The sequence below is a fragment of the Notechis scutatus genome, chromosome 1, assembly GCF_049901735.1.
Source record: "Notechis scutatus isolate UNSWTSFEM ecotype Mainland chromosome 1, rNotScu1.2, whole genome shotgun sequence".
In the NCBI taxonomy this organism is placed as follows: domain Eukaryota; kingdom Metazoa; phylum Chordata; class Lepidosauria; order Squamata; family Elapidae; genus Notechis; species Notechis scutatus.
Window position 1 is genome coordinate 66,334,906 of NC_142009.1, and position 18,687 is coordinate 66,353,592.

The following is an 18,687-nucleotide window of genomic DNA, read 5'->3' on the forward strand; positions in this document are numbered from 1 at the left end:
CCTCGTTCACTACCTTCATAATTATACCTTTTAAAAAAAGTAGTTTGCCTCTTAATTCCTATAATTTCTGACCCAACTAATGTCATTTAAATAAATTGGACCTGATCTCCACATCATTTTCAGCCAGGCTTGTTCATACGTATTTGTTTATCACAATGCAGTGAGATTTTGGAAACACCATGTCACCTACTGGCCCCAAGAATTTAATAAAATAGATAAGTTTCAAGCAAGTATTTAAATTTACTGTTTGCTAGTCTATGTATTAACAAGCAAGCCTTTGGATCAGAATACTTTTCAATGGAACTGACTGTACTTACCCAGTGCTCTGTAGGATACAGAAGTAAGAAGCGAGAGAAAAACAGGGGGAAAGCATATATTTAATAGCCAAAGCCAGACAATGATGTGGAAACTTTTTTCTGAAGTTTACATTTTCCAAAAAGGAGGTTAAGAGACCAAAAAATAAAGTAAGAAAAAGAAGACAACTGGGGGAAAGCTAATAAAAAGAGAGGCAGGAGAAAAAAATAGAGGTAGAAGAGCAAGGGGGTGGGAGGGAAATTTATTAAAAACAGGGGCAAGGAAGAAGAAACATACGAATGTAGAATAAAGTCAGCTGAATATTTTATAGGCTGGGAAAAAAACTCCTGGAATGTTAATCAGCTGACTGGTCTCTACCTAGATCCCATGCCTGCTTTGAACAGAATTTCTCTCTGACTCTTTGGCTTTGCTCTTTCCTTCACTTTGTTTTTGAAAACATGACATTCCTTTAAGATATCAGGGACCAGATAAGCATGCCAGATGGTGGGATTTGGAAAAGACAGCATCTGGATTAGCAGAGCAAGTTACAACTGATGGGATGTGTAGAAACACTAAGCCAAAGTCAAACAAATCTGATTATATTAAGGCTACCGTATATGACCCAGTGAAATCTGGGTATCACAAGATGGTGGCCAAGAGTGCTTTCAGCAACTAGTGGTTGGTCTGACTTTTCCAGTCTAGATTGTGACTGTGGGACATGCAAGCACAGCCAGTAGGGATGCCATGATGGGATGAAGAGAGATGCTGATATTTTCACAGTGTTGGTGCTTTATTAATTAAGTCTGCTTGAATAACTTGAGGCAAAAATATGCAATGAACAACTAAGAGAAGTAGTTACACTTAGTTAGCCTAATGAAGAGAAGGCTTGGTGGAGACCTGATTGCAGACTCCTGCTTTGGGCAGGGGGTGGACTAGAAGATCTCCACAGTTCCTTCCAGCCCCATGATTCTATAAATTTGCATATATTGATCTAGATTCTGGTGGATTCATTTCGTTGGTGGATGAATATAAGTTTTATTGGGGCCTCAATATTGCTTATTGTTTATTATTTTAAATAGCCTATTTATTGTATTGTGTTTTTATTTTGTTTGCCACCAAGAGTTTTCTGATAGGTGGGCAGCAACGAAATTTGTTTAAGAAATAAGTAAATAAACAAACAAATAAATAAATTTCAATTCTACCTTACATATGGTGGTCTAGATTTTATCTTCAAAGAATAACTAAATGCATTTTATTCATTAATATTGTGTCTAAATACAGTGGAGCCTTGGGTCATGACCTGGTCATGATCTGATTTGGTCGTGTCCGGAAGCACGACCAACTGCATATGCACCAATAAAAAAATGGCGCCGAAGGAGAAATCAGTACCCAGTTTTTGAACCATGACCTGATTAAAAATTGGGTGGATTTTTTTGTTCAACACCCAATTTGGTTGCGAACAGGAGTGTTCGTGACCCGAGGTTCCACTGTAATTTTAAAAGTTATAAAGATATAAATAATGTTAATTAGCATTCATCTTTCTGCTTTATGCATGATTATGTGTGATGACCTTGGGCATGGCACAAAGGCAACACAGTCAGATAATCAATAAGAGTCCCTTTATTTGCTCCAACTGTGCCTCCAGTGTCCAGGTTACCTTCTGGCTGGAGAAAAACTCTCCTAGGAGCAGCCTTTGACTGCAGAGCATTAAGTATTAAGTCCAAAACATGGTCAACATAAACTGTAACTGTAAGTCCAATCAAGCCAAACTGAGGTAATTAGTTTGCAGGGCAGGCACGATGTGAAGGCATGGCAAAACTCACACAGTTGGGAAGACACCAGGAACACAGAAAAGCAATGACAACACAAGATTAAAGTAACATTTACTCCCAGCAGTTGCTGCAGTCAGCATTCAATTTTTATAAACTTTCATCCCAGGTGTCGCTAATGAAGGGAATCAGGGCCCTTTTCTTCCCCGTAAGCCATGCAACCCATGTTGCTCTCTTCTCCATTCCTCCCTGGTGCCCTAGGATGAAGATGGGTTGGGCCTGGGTCTTCCTCTGAACTCCCTCTCCCTTGTTCTATCTCTCCCCTGCTATGCCCAGCTGAACTTTGTCCTTCCCCAGCCTCCTCCACAGCCAATGGAGCCACACTCCCATTCCCTGTCAGCTGTTCGTCTTCCTTCTCAGATTCAGACTCTGACAGGGGCATGACATTATGTCTGCCAGTTCTTTGAGATATCAATATATTATAACTATAATATATGTTTGTAGCCAATCACAAATGCTTTTTCGAAAGAGGGTGGCAGGAATTAAACATCTGCAGAAGAAAGAATGCCAGCTATGACTCTATTTTCTTTTCTCTTATGCAATAATTATTGGAATCCAATAAATCTTATGTTCTTACTTGCTATTCATGTCTCACATTCCAAGTAAAATAGGCACTTCTAGACTTTCAAAGATCATAGCACCTCTGTGCAGATTACTTTAATTATTTCAGCAATCCCTAAATTTTAGAATGACCTTCTCCAAACAAGTACCCTTAAAATGGACTTAAATCCTCAACTTACCAAGCAGCTTGACTAGTGAGATACTGGGAGTTGTAGTTCTAGTCCTAAAAATAACTGGAGGGCATAAATGAAGGCAGATGTAGATTGTGTGAGACCACAGAGATTCAAAGGGTGACCCATAAATCTTTTCATGTAAAATCCCCTTAGAACCTAGAATGGTTGTCATTTTAAATAGAAGCTATTTATCTTCCATCATGGCACACATATACAGACTCATTTTTTCCTTTCCTAAAATAAGATGGGGGAATGTCTTTTGAAGAACATTTGAAGAAAATGACTCTTTCAAGCCACACCAAATAACCATCCATTTAAAGCACAGTATTATTTGCAGACTGACCTTTGTTATTCTCTTTGATAAAGCTGCAGAATTAAAGATACATTGCTTAATCATAGTCCTCATGAACATTTTAGAAGTGAGGGTTTTCAGTGCTTGATTCTGCTTGTGGATTACATGAGCAAACAGAAATTCTTCATGTGCCATTATGGGATTAACCTGGCCAATCTAAGTGGTTTCTTACGACTAATCTTCTATAGAAATCAACTCACACACAGTTTCTTTTTACGTCTCAACAGGTTGTTGGCATATTTACTGCAGTAAGAGCATAGCAAACATTGATTTATGATGTTTTAAAAATAAATTTAGGAGTTGTTAATGGCAAACTCTATTATACACAGCATTTCACTGAGGAACTAGAGATAGCCTACCTTTTGACCCAGTGATCTGCCCATGAAACAAAGGCAACCCACCCACATATCATGCCTGCCAGGGCTTGAAAATACTTTTTAAAGTTGTGCAACATACATAGATGATACGGAAATGGTCCTGAGAATTCCAAGGTGTCAGGCCTGTCTTAAATCCTGTTAAATCCACTTTATATACATAGAATAAAGGAGGAGTTTCCTCAAATTCTTATGGACCTTCACTTGTATTTTGCATTCAGCAAGGCCGCAACAGTGCAGACAACACTATGTGGAGAATATGGCATTTTAATTGTTCCACTTTATCCCTACTGTTCCACTGAAATGTGCATGCTAGGAGTGCCTGCTATTTGAAAGATCATAACTCTCTCCTCCCCCTGCCCCCCCAGTTAATTCAATCTTAATTTCAATGTGTATATTGTTGTTAGAGGCCTCTCTATAAAAGCATTTTTCTCCAGGCAATGAAGATTGAGTGAAGTTCTTTTTTCTGTTTCTTTCCCTCTCTCTCTTTCTCTGTCTGTCTTAAACAGAACAAAGAAATGCATTGCTTTGATTTACCCTACACTTTGCCATTTTACTTTGGCAAGACCTCAAGCATGTTTAAGAAAGTTCAGAAACAAAGCAGACTAAAACAATAAAACAGGAAGCAAATGATGGGCAAAGAGATGTGTGTTTATAAAGATTATTTAACACTGAAAAGATAAGGGGGCAATTCAATACCACCAAGCTTCAGGAACTACCTTATTCAGAAAGATTCTTTTCTCTCCATCCTATGTGACCTTCTAGGATGGGTCCTCAGCAGAGGTGGTATTCAGCAACCTCTGACTGGCCCCACCCCCATGTATTTTCTGCCTCCCAAGTCCCAGCTGATTGGCTGGCTCTTCTTTTGTTTCCCTGCACAGGAGAATGGAGCTGGAAAGCAGGTTAGTGGGGTGGGGAGGGAATGGAGATTTTACAGTATCCTTCCCCTGCCAGGCCCACCAAGCCATGCCCACAGAACTAGTAGTAAAAAAATTTGAATCCCACTATTGGTTCTCTCCCTTCCCCCCCATGGAAATAAGATTGGGACCTAAACATAGCCCTTTTCCCTAGTGGTGGTCCCAACACTATTGAAGTCCTTGTCCCAGTGATACACACAGTCCTACCCTTCTTGCATTTCTGAAGACAGTAAAAAGCATACTTTTCAAAAGGCGTTTATTTCCAATTATTTTTCATTGGATGTCTTCTAGCAATAGTCCAAGAGTTATGCATGCCATTGGGTTTTAAGTTGTGGGATTGATGATCTGTTGATGATGTATTGTATACCACCCTGAATCTTTTGAGAAAGCAGTATAAAAACAGAATGAATAAATTCTCAGGCAGTCTGTTCCACAGCTTGGAACAATGTAGCAGAAACTTATTTCCCATAAGCCAGAAAACAGACCCCTAACTGAAGGGGCATAATCAAAAGGACTTCTCTGCAGACTTAGCCAGCCAGATGGTCTTGTAATAAAAAAAGGTGATCCATGTGATTCTTAGACCTTAAGAATGTTAGGCCTAAATACCAGTGCATAATAATATTAGCAATATATTATTCTTGTACTTTGTACTGGCTAGCAGATTAAGTTCCCTATTTTTTGAATCCATATTATAGTTCATATACCAAATTGAAACATGGTTTATTTATAGAGACATCTTGTTATCCTTTGCATGACCTGATTCACTCCTCCCTTTCCTAGATCATGATAAATATAGCCCATCATTATGTCCAACTTAGGTAAGCTATGGTTACGTAAGTCATCAGTTTTTTTTTCTGAGCCACAGTTGGAAATCTATTTTAACCTGTGGTTTCCAGTTCTGGGTGCATAGAAAACAATACCTCATAGAAATTGCTCTTTGTGATTCAGATTGAGTGGCAACTTATATTTATCATGGAACCATGAAATGAAGGATGAATGTAGAATACCCAATGAATGAGCAGCATGTGTGGCTTTAAAAACCAAGTCATAGATTGGCCATGATGATAAACTTAATTATTAAGCCATAACTGCCCCCATTTCATCACTAGCAAATTAAGTCAGCTCCTTCTTCTGGGCCAATCACTTACATTTACTTCATACTTTATTTTATAAATCTGTTTACTAAAAAGTAAATTTCGCTTATTTTAGTGGGTTTTTTTTTTATTGTCTGCGTAGATCAGGGGTCCCCAAACTTGGCAACTTTAAGACTCCAGCAAAGCTGGCTGGAGAATTCTGGGAGTTGAAGTCCACAAGTCTTAAAATTGCCAAGTTTGGAGATCTCTGGCGTAGATAAATAAGCATAAGGAAAAGCTCTTGTTAAGAGATCATCGTTGAAGCAATATTTCCCCACCTGACCTCTCCGGACTCTCTTTTGGTGAATTTCCTTTAAATACCGCTTATAGTTCCCGCCACAGCATAACAGCAGTGAAGGAAAAATTATTATGCGTTCCTTGAGGAGCTTTTATAAAGCTGCTGATCAATTCCTAGACTATACTAGAGATTGTCCTCATGAAGCTGTGACCTATGGAAAATTTGCATTGCCATTTTGTTTGAGAGCTTAGTTAAGGTCCCAAATATACTGCTCTGTTTTTTACAATTGTAGTAGAGATGATCCTGCAGCTCCTGTTCAGCTTTTCAAAGTCTACTAAATTTCCTATGCAAAATGTATGCTAGCAATGTGCAGTTTACTATCTTGCTCCCATCATTTCACATAAGGGTAAGAAGTAAAAGGTAAGATGATGCAAGCACCACACTTGGCGGAATTAAATGTAAAATTCAAACACTCTCACATAGGGTAGCAAGTATCCCCAGACTTTATAATTTAAAAAATTAATGATGCGTTTTATAGAGCTCTTCTTTGATACTTTGAAGGCTTTTGTTACTTTTGTCTCATCAAATCTTTTACAAGAGAATGCATGGATAGCAAATTCTATCCTACTTTCCTATCTCACCGAAGCATCTGGGATTGGATTTTTGGAACCAAGTCCCAGAAACATCAGTTTAAGCAGGTGATGATGTGCCTGTGAATCAGAATGGGCCTCACAAGGTTAGTTAGGGCTGCTTCTTCTAGCATACTTTCTTATTTTTAAAAAAAAACATTTAAAAGTTAAGGGGGCAGCAGCTATCCAGATAAGGGCTTGATTAAAAAGCCTCATTTGTAATTTTTTACATTTAAAAACTCTGGTTGCTATTTTTAAGAATTTAAGTGAGGTTACAGTGGGAAAATGCACATATTCAGAGTGGATTTTTTTTTTTTTTTTGCATTAAAATTAATGCTTGGCAAGCATTTGCTGTTGTGTTTAAATTATAGTGAATGTAGAATAGAATTACAGAGGAAGAGAGAAGAGCAGAATTTATTATGTGCTTTACAAGATAATTGTCTTGCTATAAATACATTCCCACTTAGAGCATTAAATCCAATTTCTAAAACTAAAATTGGTCTCGTAATGCCAGTAGTGACCTGTATACAGTAGAGGATACTCATAGATTGGTTGATGGATAACAAGGGCTTTTACTGGTTTGTGAACTTGATCATTTTTGGATCAACAAACCTCCATGTTGCCTGATCATTGCAATGAGGGTAACATAGTAATATCTGCATCATGACAGCCATAAAAATATTTTATACTATCATTCATAACACAAGCTAATGCCTGTGTTATGAATGATAGCATCTAGTCAATTGTTTCTGTCAGGGTCTGTTTGATTTTCTTCAATTTTCTATACGTCAGTTGTTCTTTAATATTTAAACTTTAACACCATTATTAATTCTTCTAATAAGCTGTCTGATTTTGCTTCATCAACTGTTGCATGATTTGATTTGAAGCCCAAGTTATGCTCACCAACTTTATCCAGCTTCATAATTCAGAGGCATCATTTTGTTATTGTTGTTGTTCAACTTTATTGATAGTCCACCTTTCAAAACAACAGATTCCAATTGGGAAAATGAAGCCACGGCAATACATACAATTGTTCTCTATGCAAAGTTTCTGCCTTTTATTATTCTGATAAAAGTTGTCATAGTCTTTCTCCTAAGTAGCCAAAGTTTCTTAATTACATAGCCATCTCTGTGAAATTTTGAGCCAAGGAGGATAAAGTCTGTTATTGTTTCAGTTAGGTTGGCATTGCCTGTTGACATACCTTAAATGCTTTGTTTATAAAAGATGTTAGGCAATTGATATTTCTTTTTTCTCCTACAACAGGATTCCTTAAATCTTCTCCTGTCATCCATCCAAGGTGTTACTAGCGTATCTGAGATTCGTGATATTACAACAATTTTAATTCCAATAACTATTTCTTCTAGTCTAGAATTTCTCCTCATATATTCTACATAAAAGTAAATAAGGTGAAAATATTCAATTTTCCCCCACTTGTGAACCATCTAGTTATTCATATTTCAGAAAACAACGAATGATTTCTGAGATGGTCATCTCAGAAATTCTTTAACAGGCAGGTGAGATGGCCTGACACACAATGTTCTTAAGGGCTACCAACAATTAGTTGAGGCCTATACAACTATAATTAATAAAATGAAGTAACATATTTTAACTGCCTTGCCTAAAAGCATAAATATATCAAAGTAAGTGTGATTGAATTTTGCCTTGTGTCAGTAAGTCCTGGATAATATTGTGAGCTATTTATTTGGAAGTACAACATGTAGTATTTAAACATATTCCCTGTAATTTCTTCACATGGATGAGACCAAACTAAATTTCTCAAGTCTAAGGGCAAATACTTCCAAGAGGCCACAAACTAAAATTTAATTTTTAAAAATATGTAGTTTCACAATCCAGAGACTATTGCAGCTTGTCAACTTTTCCCTGAAGGCGTATATTTAGTCTGGGAGCAAGGAATGCATGTGAAAATTTCTGGTTTCTTAAAAAAAAATCTCCTGAGGCTGATTTCATGAATTGTTCTTACATGTCCATACAAAGTTTAACTTACTTTCTTTCTTTCTTTCTTTCTTTCTTTCTTTCTTTCTTTCTTTCTTTCTTTCTTTCTTTCTTTCTTTCTTTCTTTCTTTCTTTTTTTTTTTTGATAGAAGAACTTTCCTCGGTATCACAAACTGACATTCTGTTTATGTTCAAATGTAAATGAAAGATTATCTGTTCAAATACTTGGTGCTAAATTCAAACTGATTGTATATTACTTTCCTTGATGATTAATGGACAAGGACGATGTAGGCATTACTGAGTCTTGTTTTACACGGAGAGTTACATAAGAGTCCAGTTCTAGAGTAACTCGCATTCAGGACCTGCTTTGGCCTTTATGATCCTCCAGAACTGCAAATGAATAATCAACAGGCTACACCAATGGTCAGAAAAACATCTTGCTTGTCAGGAAGGGTTCTGCCATTTCCAAATGAGAAAGGGTTTGGGTAGCACCAGTTTGCAAGCTTTCAGACAAAATAGAAAAAAATAAAGAAATTTCCAGCACCATTTTTCTGAGAGTTTATATATTTATATACTTATTCATGTTTGTTTATTTGTTTTTGCTTGTTTATTTATATTTGCTTTTGCTTCTCTTTTCTGACTAAAGCATGACCTACAAAGAAAGGCTGAAGGTGAAGGGACATAAGACAGCCCCTGAAGGCTCTTTAAAATTCTAAGTGGCCTAGTGATGGTATTGTCATGGGACCTGTTAGGGATAACATTGGTTACCTAACTTAGTTTGGGTAAAATAATATATATATAAACTATGTTAGTGAGTTTAAGTGTATGTATCACTTTAAACTGTAAACCAAGTATTTTGGGTGCGGTTGAAAAATCACCATAAGAGGGAGCAAGAGAGCTCACTGTTTGCCGGCTTTTACTGGAATGCTGACAATGATGGATTGATGGTGATAACTGCGTGTTTGCTGAGAGAAGAAAAGGGGTTTGATTTTTCTTCATATCTCTGACTGCAAAAGAGATATATCACTGGACTGGTTGATTGTAAGTTTAATGACCTCTTCTTCGACACTGGACTTTGCAAACTGAATAACCCCCGGACTGACTGAACTTAGTGTATGACATATGGACTGTTTGATTATGCTATAACTCTTGCTGGAATAAAAACTATTTAACTTGCACAGTGTATCTGTCTTACTGAGTATAAGCTACTACAACGTTTTGTCTCACATATCTGCCTGTCTGCTAGACTGCCGTTGCATGTTCTGCTAGGGTGTATATCCCTAACAGGACCTACCATCAGAATGTTTCCCATCTTCTAAAGTTTGAACTATAATTTAATGGACCCTAACTGATATTTCAAATATTTCTGGCTAACCAGTATATAGAAAGTTATTCAGCATTTTGGTCTGTGGTCAGCCACAGAGCTAGAAGGGAGTAATGTATCCTTGACAAGGGACTGATGCAGAGGTGGGATTCTACCAGTTCGGCCCAGTTCTGCCAAACTAGTAGCTCTGAAGTTCAGCTGAGAGGGAACCAGTTCGCTCCGATAATCTTCTGTTCTTCCGTTTGGCTCACCTGCTTGCCCGGGCTCTAGGCTGTCTTTTATTTCCTGCTTTTTCAACCTCAGTTGCTTTTTGCAGCACAAGTGATTGCTGTGCGCGCCCTGTGTAACACACAGGGCTTGCAGGAGAAGATGATTTTCAAATGCTGCACAAAGCGCACGCTCACCGAACCAGTTATTATACTGGTTGAATCCCACCCCTGGACTGATGACAGGATCACCTAACACCAGCTCATGTTGCCATGCTCTGAGGCAAAAACCAAGTTCAGGGAGTGTGCCTCCCCTGAAGTTGGGGCTCAATAATCTGGATCAGGTCCACGGTTGCCATGGACAAATGGTCTACATTTGCCATGGAAAATCTTTTGTCTGAAAACGTGTAGGGTTTCCTGTTTGAGCAGGGAGTTGAATTAGAAGACTTCCAAGTTCCCTTCCAACTTATTCTGTAACCATGATATCTCAAGCCATTTGATTTTGGGACCAGAGAAAGCAGCTTGAAGTCCTTCAGAACCATCCCTCTAGGGAACTTCATAACCCAACCATTGGAACTTGGGCAGGGAAACCCCTATCCAGCAGGGAACAAAATGGTCTCACTGCTAGCTATGTGTAGTTTAGTACTTCAAAAAAAAAAAAAAAAAACAACACCACCCACTGGAGATTCCTGGCTGAAAACAGCTACACCTCCACCCTTGCCCTACAATCATGGCTGGTTCCACATTTAAAACCTAGGGGGCACATTTCTGAAAGAGGAACCACTTTATCCATGTCCAGCCAATTTGGTAATACATACCAGGTTAGTCCTCTCATCCAAGATTAAATCATGGACAAGCTGAACTTGCATTAATATGAAAAGATGGAAATCAGGGCCACCTAAACTCTGAAGACCAGGCTCCAGGCTGAGCACAAGGGACTGAATCACAGCGCAATACAAACATAATAAATACAACATGGATGATGAATGAACTAATTGAATTAAACATTTCATTCAATATAGCACTTACACATTTCTAGTTTACAAGACGACAATCTAATCTGTAAAAGGGACAATCAATTCATCTTTGGTAGCCTTCAAGTTTGAAAAAGGATCCTTTAGGAACTGGGAGGAATCAAAGTTAGGGAATGTACCAAGGCAAAGTTGTTGGATTTAACCTTTGTTTGTTGACAGCATCTCTTCACTTTAAAGACACCATTTGCTGAGTGACACTCGTGCAGATGTTTGTGGTATATTGGCTGAAATATCACTTGCCAGCTAGCCAAGTTAAAAAAAACCAGCTCAGCAGCTTCCACAAAAGTTTACCTCCTAAATGCCTTGGCTCTTTTCAAATGAAAACCATAGTCTCAGAAGACAAGAGGACATACTACAGTTAGAAGGATTGCAGGCCCTGTTGAGATACTGTCAAAAATATTGTTTGTCTATATACATAACTATAGTAACTCTTTAAATTAACTGATGCTTGGATGCAAATCAGCCAGAGCAGTGGAATGCATGGGCTTGCTTTTGCCAACATGTCAACAAAAAACCAAGCACAATGCTCCAACAACAGTTCCCACAAATCCTGCATTCTTTTCCAATGGAATCTGTGTGGGATACAAGCCACATTGTGAGTTGTATCCAATAGACATAACACCTTGTAAACATGTTATGCATTTGATGTCTTACCAAAGAGGAGAGCAAGAACAGCCAGTGAAAATAATGCAATGCAATAAAGATGTGAAAACAGCCTAAAACACAGTTTAATACACTTTAAAAATTTTAAATAAAACCCAATATCTCATCTTCCTCTATTCTTCTCCTTATTCTATTTTTTTTTTTTTTTTTAGGGTTAGTGGTAATAACCCTAGTGAGTGCTAAACTTTCTCCTGGAACATAAAGTCAATAGGTCTGAGAAACAAGTCTGTTCAAAGGTGCTTTTCAAAAGGCAACCAGACTTTCTTGGTTTGTTCCTTGAAAATTTTTTGTTTCTCATCAAAGAAACTTCTTCAGTTAATACCATCACTTCTTCAGAATCATATTTATGAACATTTTGTATCTTGTCAATATCTGTGATTCACAAATCTTCATTTAATTGAGATAATGCTGGGTAGCTGAAGACCTTTAGCGTTGAAATGTTCCCTACCACCACCTGGCTTTGTCACATAGGGACAGTCTTAAGAAATAAAGGTAATGAAATGGAGATGGCTAGCACAGAACTCTGGAGTTCCAAATTTCTGAGAAGGAAGGAAGGAATAGGGATGGGGAATAGAAGCATTTGTATTCTTTGCAATCATCTGGTCATTAGCACTCTGAAGATTGGTCATTGAGGCCACTTGATGATTTGTCTGTACTCTCAGGATCACCTGAATCCAAGTGTAAATGGGTGTAGAACCTTGGAATAACCTTCTATTTCTCACCATTCAATTAGAGCTGAAGAAGATTATTGGATAAGAAGTGAAATGTTTTTAAGGGAAAAAAAATCAAGAAAGACCAGTTGCCTTTTGAAAAGATCTTTGGGACAACTATGACCTGGATGATTGTGAATCTCCATAGACAAGAACTTTTAGAGCATTGGGAAATATTTATCTCCTTTCCTTTTGGTTCCTCAACTTTACCCAATTTCTGGGATGTGTTGCAGTGAAGTGCTTTGCTGGTGTGCAGTTGGTAAGAGACAAAAAAGTGAGCTAGAAGTGAAAGCACAACATATATATCTCTGGAGATACTCCTAACTAAGATGATGTCTAAAGGAAGATCTCCTCACTTAGCTGTCTATGAACGAGGTTACAAAACTGTATAGGTTTTAGCCAACTTATTGCTGTGATGAAACCCTATTTGTTAAAATAAGAAACAAAAACTTTTTATCTGGAATATGGAGTTGACAGAAGGCTGGTTAAATTCTGGATGGGGGATTGGATGAAGCTAGCATTGTGTTACTTAGCAGGACATCAGGATTATGGTACTGATTAAAATTGCAAGTGGACAAAAGACCTATGGTTAACCATCAGTATCTTGTTTTTATCTATAGTACTTATGGCTTTCAAGAAATATGCCAAATTAGCACATGGTAAAGGAGCAATGAAACCTTCAGAAAAAAAAATTATTCAGATGCCATGATGTGTCTCTACTTTCAAAGATCAGAATCTTGTAGGCAATGACTTTCCCTGTGGAAACAAAAGTTGGACTTTGAAGAAACAATACAGAAAGAATATTGATGCTTTTAAAGTTTAATGATGAAGGAGATTCCTGGGAATAACATGGAAAGCCAAGAAAACAAACAAATCATAAAACAAATCAACCCAGAGCTTTCACTTGAGACATTTCAGCACTTGAACAGGCTGAAATGTTTATACTTAGGGTGCATTATACAAATACCCAGTTCCCCTGGGAAGTCTAGTGATGCTGGCAAATATGGAAGGAAAGAAAAGAAGATGACTAGCAGCAAGACGGATGGACTCAATTAATGAGGTGATGGATATAAGAGTTGAAAGGCTAGAAGAGCCAAGTGGAATAAATATTACCCTGGAGAAGAAGATCTATCTATGTGGTTGATAACAGTCTACACTGACTTGATGGCACATAATTGATTTTTAAAAATCCCCTTTGGTTTTTATTAGTTACATTTAAGATACATAAAAAGGATTTTTCTCTGGTTGCCATATTATGGCTATGGAATTAATGATATTGGGAACTCATCAAAGGCAAAGTTTAGGCTGTTTTAGTAACAGTGGGAATATTTTTGCAAAAGTAGCAGACAGAAGGTGCTTTCTTATACAGAAATTTAAAGTTTTAGCATTTCTATATATTAGTACCTTTTTCTTTTCTTGTTTTATGATAACTGAGCTTGTAGTTACTTGCCTCAAACCTCTGAAAGAGCTTTACTTAAAAATGATCAGGCAATGAATAGGCAGGACTATTCAATCAGGCAATGAATAGACAGGACTAAGACAGGTTTTAAGGATTAAGTGGAGGATTGTAGGAGACCTAGCCAATGCTGAATGCCCCAAGGCTTCTTTTGATGCCAGACAAGCAAGGCTAAATCCACAGGCAATCCTAGGAATTCTTAATGGCAGTTTTTTAGGCATGCTAATGCTACCATTTATGATTGATATTCTTGTAATATTCTACTGTATATTGCATTTCTCAGTTTTGGTGTGGCATAAAATTATGAACAGGGATTTGTGCGTGTCCATATATTAGTATCTACCAGGCCTGATTCCAGAACTATAAAACCCTTCATGGCTTGGCACCAATACCTCAGCAAATTTATAGATTGTCATCTGGCACTTTCCAGATGTGTCAGATGACTTTTTTTTAATTGAAACAGAAATCCATTTAACAGAAAACAGGTTTTCAGTGCTATGTTCTGAAGCACAAATCCACTTCTTTGAACCCCAGATTCCATTTAGATAGACTTCTGTTACAGTTTACAGTTAATGACAGAGATGAAAAAGTAACTTTACAACCAATTCTTGCATTCACAACCTTTGCAGAGATGTAAAGCAAAGAAAAGCTGAAGTAAGATCATAAGCACATTCATGGTTTCACTTAGAGGCTACTTTGCTTAACGACCAAGTTGCTGGTCCCAATTGTGGTCACTAAATGAGGATAACCTGTACCCTGTTCAGTATTGCTATTTGAAAGACCCACTCTATATTTTAAGCTCACTTGTGTTTACAAGTTCTACCCACATTAGGGTTAATCATTTATTTCTTCATGTTTATTTTATAAACGTTTTCTCTTTCCCCTTCTCACACACAAAATAGACATCCCAAAGTCCATTTAGTGTTCTGGTCTTTCTCTTCTCTTGCGTTCCTTCACTCCTCCAAGTCTCCTAACTCTTCCCATTGCCTTTCTCATGGGCCCAGCTTCCCTGGTCATTCCCAAAGCAGCCTACTTCCTACTCTTATTTACCTGGATCTCCATTAGTCAATATTCCTGCTTCTTCCTAAGGTCTCTTTTGCTGAGTCCAAACATGGGATTCCTCCCTTCTTTCTCAGAAACTTGAAGGTCCACTGAATACTATCCTAATTATTCTTACCTTTATTCATTACCTTTATTTCCTAAGGCTGCCGGATGCAGCAAAGCCAATCAGTGGTAGAGAACCAGTGACAAATATTTCAGCTTTAAATCTTTCCCTCTACCTGCGCATTAGTTTAATTAAATGAAGATTTGCCAGTTACAGATAAGATACAATGTAAAGCATTTGTAGTTATGATACCTCAGGAATCATATTTTCTATTAGAATTTTTGCATAGAGAATGTGAAATAGAGAAAGTGAAAAAAGCATTTTATTATGGAATATATTTCATCCTCAAACAAAGGCGAAGCTTAACAGTTGATTTTAATGTGGCATTAATTTAATAAAACAATTTATTCTAATAAATTGATTTTATGTGATGTTTTAATAAACAAACAGAAGTGAGTTTTGAGTATGCTTCTGAATAACAAGTAACAATTCATACACAATTAGTGCCAAATAGGAATGTAATTGACATGAGCTCATCTTTGGTGTATATTGTAATCTGAGCTGTTTGAAATAGCATTCAGAAAGGTCTGTGTTTTTCTTTGGAGGTGGGGTTGTCAGACTTTGAAACTTCCTGAATTAGTCCCTGCAGTTTTCTTAGCAAGTGTAGAAGATGAGCCTGAGGTAGGGTTCAAACACGTCTTCAGTCATGAGTCCCTTCACACCCACAAGAGATCTAAATATAGTCCACCTTGAATTCCTTATCTGTTACCGAATTGCTTTGCTTGTTAGTAGTTCAGATTCTTGTAGAGAGCTTACACTTGCAAAAAAAATTATATTCATTTGAACTGCCTGGATCTATTGATCTATTGATTTCCCTAGCTTTTGACAGCAAAGTTTTGAAAAAGCTTGCCACTGCCCTAGCACAATCTATGAGGTATCTCTAAGCACAATCTACGAGGTATCTTTCAGAACCAGCTCCCTGCCCGACTTATGATCATTAGCCATGGTCATACCTATTTTTAAAAGGGGAGACCCTAGTCTTGTAGTAAATTACAGACCAACCTCACTGTGTTGCGTCACCTGTAAAGTCATGGAATCAATTATAAATTGATTATAAATCCATCACCCTACATTTAGAAACAAACAACCTACTTTCTAACAAGAAGTTTGGTTTCAGGAAAAATTTGTCTTGTAATCTGTAAGAAACATTTGGACCACACATCTAGACCACGGTAAAGCAATAGACGCAATTTACATAGACTTCTGCAAAGCCTTTGATTCAGTGGTGCACGACAAACTACTGCTGAAACTTAATTCTTACGGCATCTCCAGACCCCTGCACATGGATAGCCACGTTCCTGTCAAACAGGCAACAAATGGTCAAAATAGGGAAGGCCCTTTCAAATCAAGCAGCAGTTAATAGCAGTGTCCCCCAAGGCAGTGTCTTAGGACACACACTCTTTCTGCTTTACATCAATGACCTATGTAACAACATTAAAAGCAGCTGCGTCCTCTCCACCAATTATTTAACACCACCGACAATGCTGCTTCCCTACAAAGTGACCTTGATTATGTGTCAGAATGGTCGGCAATTGGCAACTCCAAATTTCAACTAACAAATGCTCTGTCCTCCTCATTGTCAAGAAAAAAATCACAACACCAAATACAAGTTAGGCGGAAATGATCTAGTAGATGACCCTCAGTTTGTCAGGGATCTAGGAGTATCTCAAATGATCAAAGCCCCAGAGCTCACTATAACAGCATTGCCAAAAAGGCTTTCAGTGAACATTATTTTGCAAAGCTTCTTCTCTGGCAGCATTGAATTATTAATTAGGGCGTACACAACCTTTGCCAGACCAATCCTTGAATAAAGCTCGTCTGCCTGGAACCCACACTGTATATCGGACATTAACACAATTGAGTGGGTTCAGAGGTATTTCTCGAGAAAAGTTCTCCACTCCTCCACTCACAATAGAAATCCCCATGCCTCCGGCTTGAAATTTTGGTCCTAGACAATCTAGAACTGCACCACCTGCGGTCCAATATAAGCATAGTTCATAAAATTGTCTGCTATAACATCTTGCTTATCAATGACTTCTTCAACCTCAATCACAATAATACATGGGCAAACAATCGACACAAACTCAAGGTAAACCGCTTCAAACTCAATTGCAGAAAATATGTCTTCAGCAACAGAATGGTCAACGCCTGGAATGCCTTACCCGACTCCGTTTTTACAGCCTCAACCCCTCACAAGCTTCAACCTCAAACTATCTACCGTGGACCTCACCCCATTCCTAAGAGGTCCTTAAAGGGCGCGTGCAAAAGCGCACCAGCGTGCCTACCGTCCCTGTCTTACTGTCTCCATTTATCTGTATTTACTCCCTTGTTCTTGTTTATGTTCATACTTATACTTGTTATCTTGTACATGTTTGACAAACAAACAAATAAAAATAAATAAAATAAAAAGGTTGTTCAGAAGTGAACTGGCCCAAGGTTACCCAGCTGACTTTTGCCTAAGGCAGGAATAGACCTCAGAGTCTCCTGGTTTCTAGCCTGATACTTTCATCAGTACAACAAACTGGCCCTCTTTCAGAAAGTTACATAACCCTACTAAGATTGCTTTGAACTTTCTACAAAGGAAATAGATTCCTTTTCATCATATAATAGTAACAAACTTTCAACTCACAGCATGATAAAAATAAACTGCAAACATAAATTAGGAAAACAGGGAGGGTGAAAACAACTGAAGAATGTTAACACAACATCAAGATAAATATTGGCTAAATGTTTACTGAGACTATGGACTGAATTTAAGTCCAGGTGACATGGGTCTTTACTTCAGGTCAACCAAAATCCTGATTATTCAGTAAAGGCTAGGTTTTTTTTAGTATTATCACAACTGTGCAATCTGTCCTAACATTGTCATTTTGATTAGAGTAAGAGAAAATGCAGTTCCTTTTATTCCTGCATTCTTGGGTTTCCCAAACAATTTGTCAAATTAAAATGAGAAACAAGTCTGTTCAAAGTTTAGTAACAGGTTAGACTCAGAAAAATGATAAAGGGAAAAGAGATGGAGTCATTCTTTAACACTTAAGTAATCAGGCTTCACTATCTTTTGTTTCATCTAATTGGGATGTAATTGTAAATACTGAGCTACGCTCTGGGTTGCCTTAACAAGGATGGCAGGAACTTACTTTGCCTTTCATAGACAAACATGTGTATCATACACACACATATCATACACACTGATTATTTTTGCTGAATCTTCAAGGGAAAATCTTGTGACGTAGTTTCAGTTTGCCATGTTAATAAATGATAACATTTTAATCACTTTCTGATCTAGCATTTGTGGATGGATGGATGGATGGATAGAAGGAAGGAAGGAAGGAAGGAAGGAAGGAAGGAAGGAAGGAAGGAAGGAAGGAAGGAAGGAAGGAAGGAAGGAAGGAAGGAAGGAAGGTCCTAAAGGTATTTTCCCAATTTCTTCTCCAAATTTGAAATGGCTTCATTTCAGTTCCAGGGATGCAACTAATAGCAGCTAACCATCTTCAGGCAGATTTTGCTTGGAGCAATCTGTACATGTTGCTACTAGCCTGACACAAACCACATTTTAGAAATTTATTAGGAATCTAATCTCTCAGGGAGGTGAGCTGCCGTGACAGGCTGTATAATGCTAGTGCTCTTCAAAGTGTTAAAGACCCTGCAGTCTTCAGCACAAAAGCTTTTGGGGAGG

At 37.8% G+C, this 18,687-nt stretch overlaps 1 protein-coding gene across 6 annotated transcripts in view; it reads right to left on the minus strand.

Annotated features, from left to right (window-relative positions):
* VIT (vitrin) overlaps positions 1 to 18,687 on the minus strand; it is an 87,823-nt gene that overhangs the window by 36,081 nt on the left and 33,055 nt on the right. The window contains exon 1 of one of the 6 annotated variants that reach the window (XM_087966638.1): positions 318 to 796. The exons of 3 other annotated variants lie outside the window; for them this stretch is intronic. In XM_087966638.1, the coding sequence (XP_087822764.1) occupies positions 318 to 373 (56 nt within the window). In that variant the 5' untranslated portion in view covers positions 374 to 796. Of the gene's footprint in view, positions 1 to 317; positions 797 to 18,687 lie in introns of those variants that run through there. 2 more of the 6 variants (XM_087966631.1, XM_087966658.1) reach the window with 2 other exon arrangements.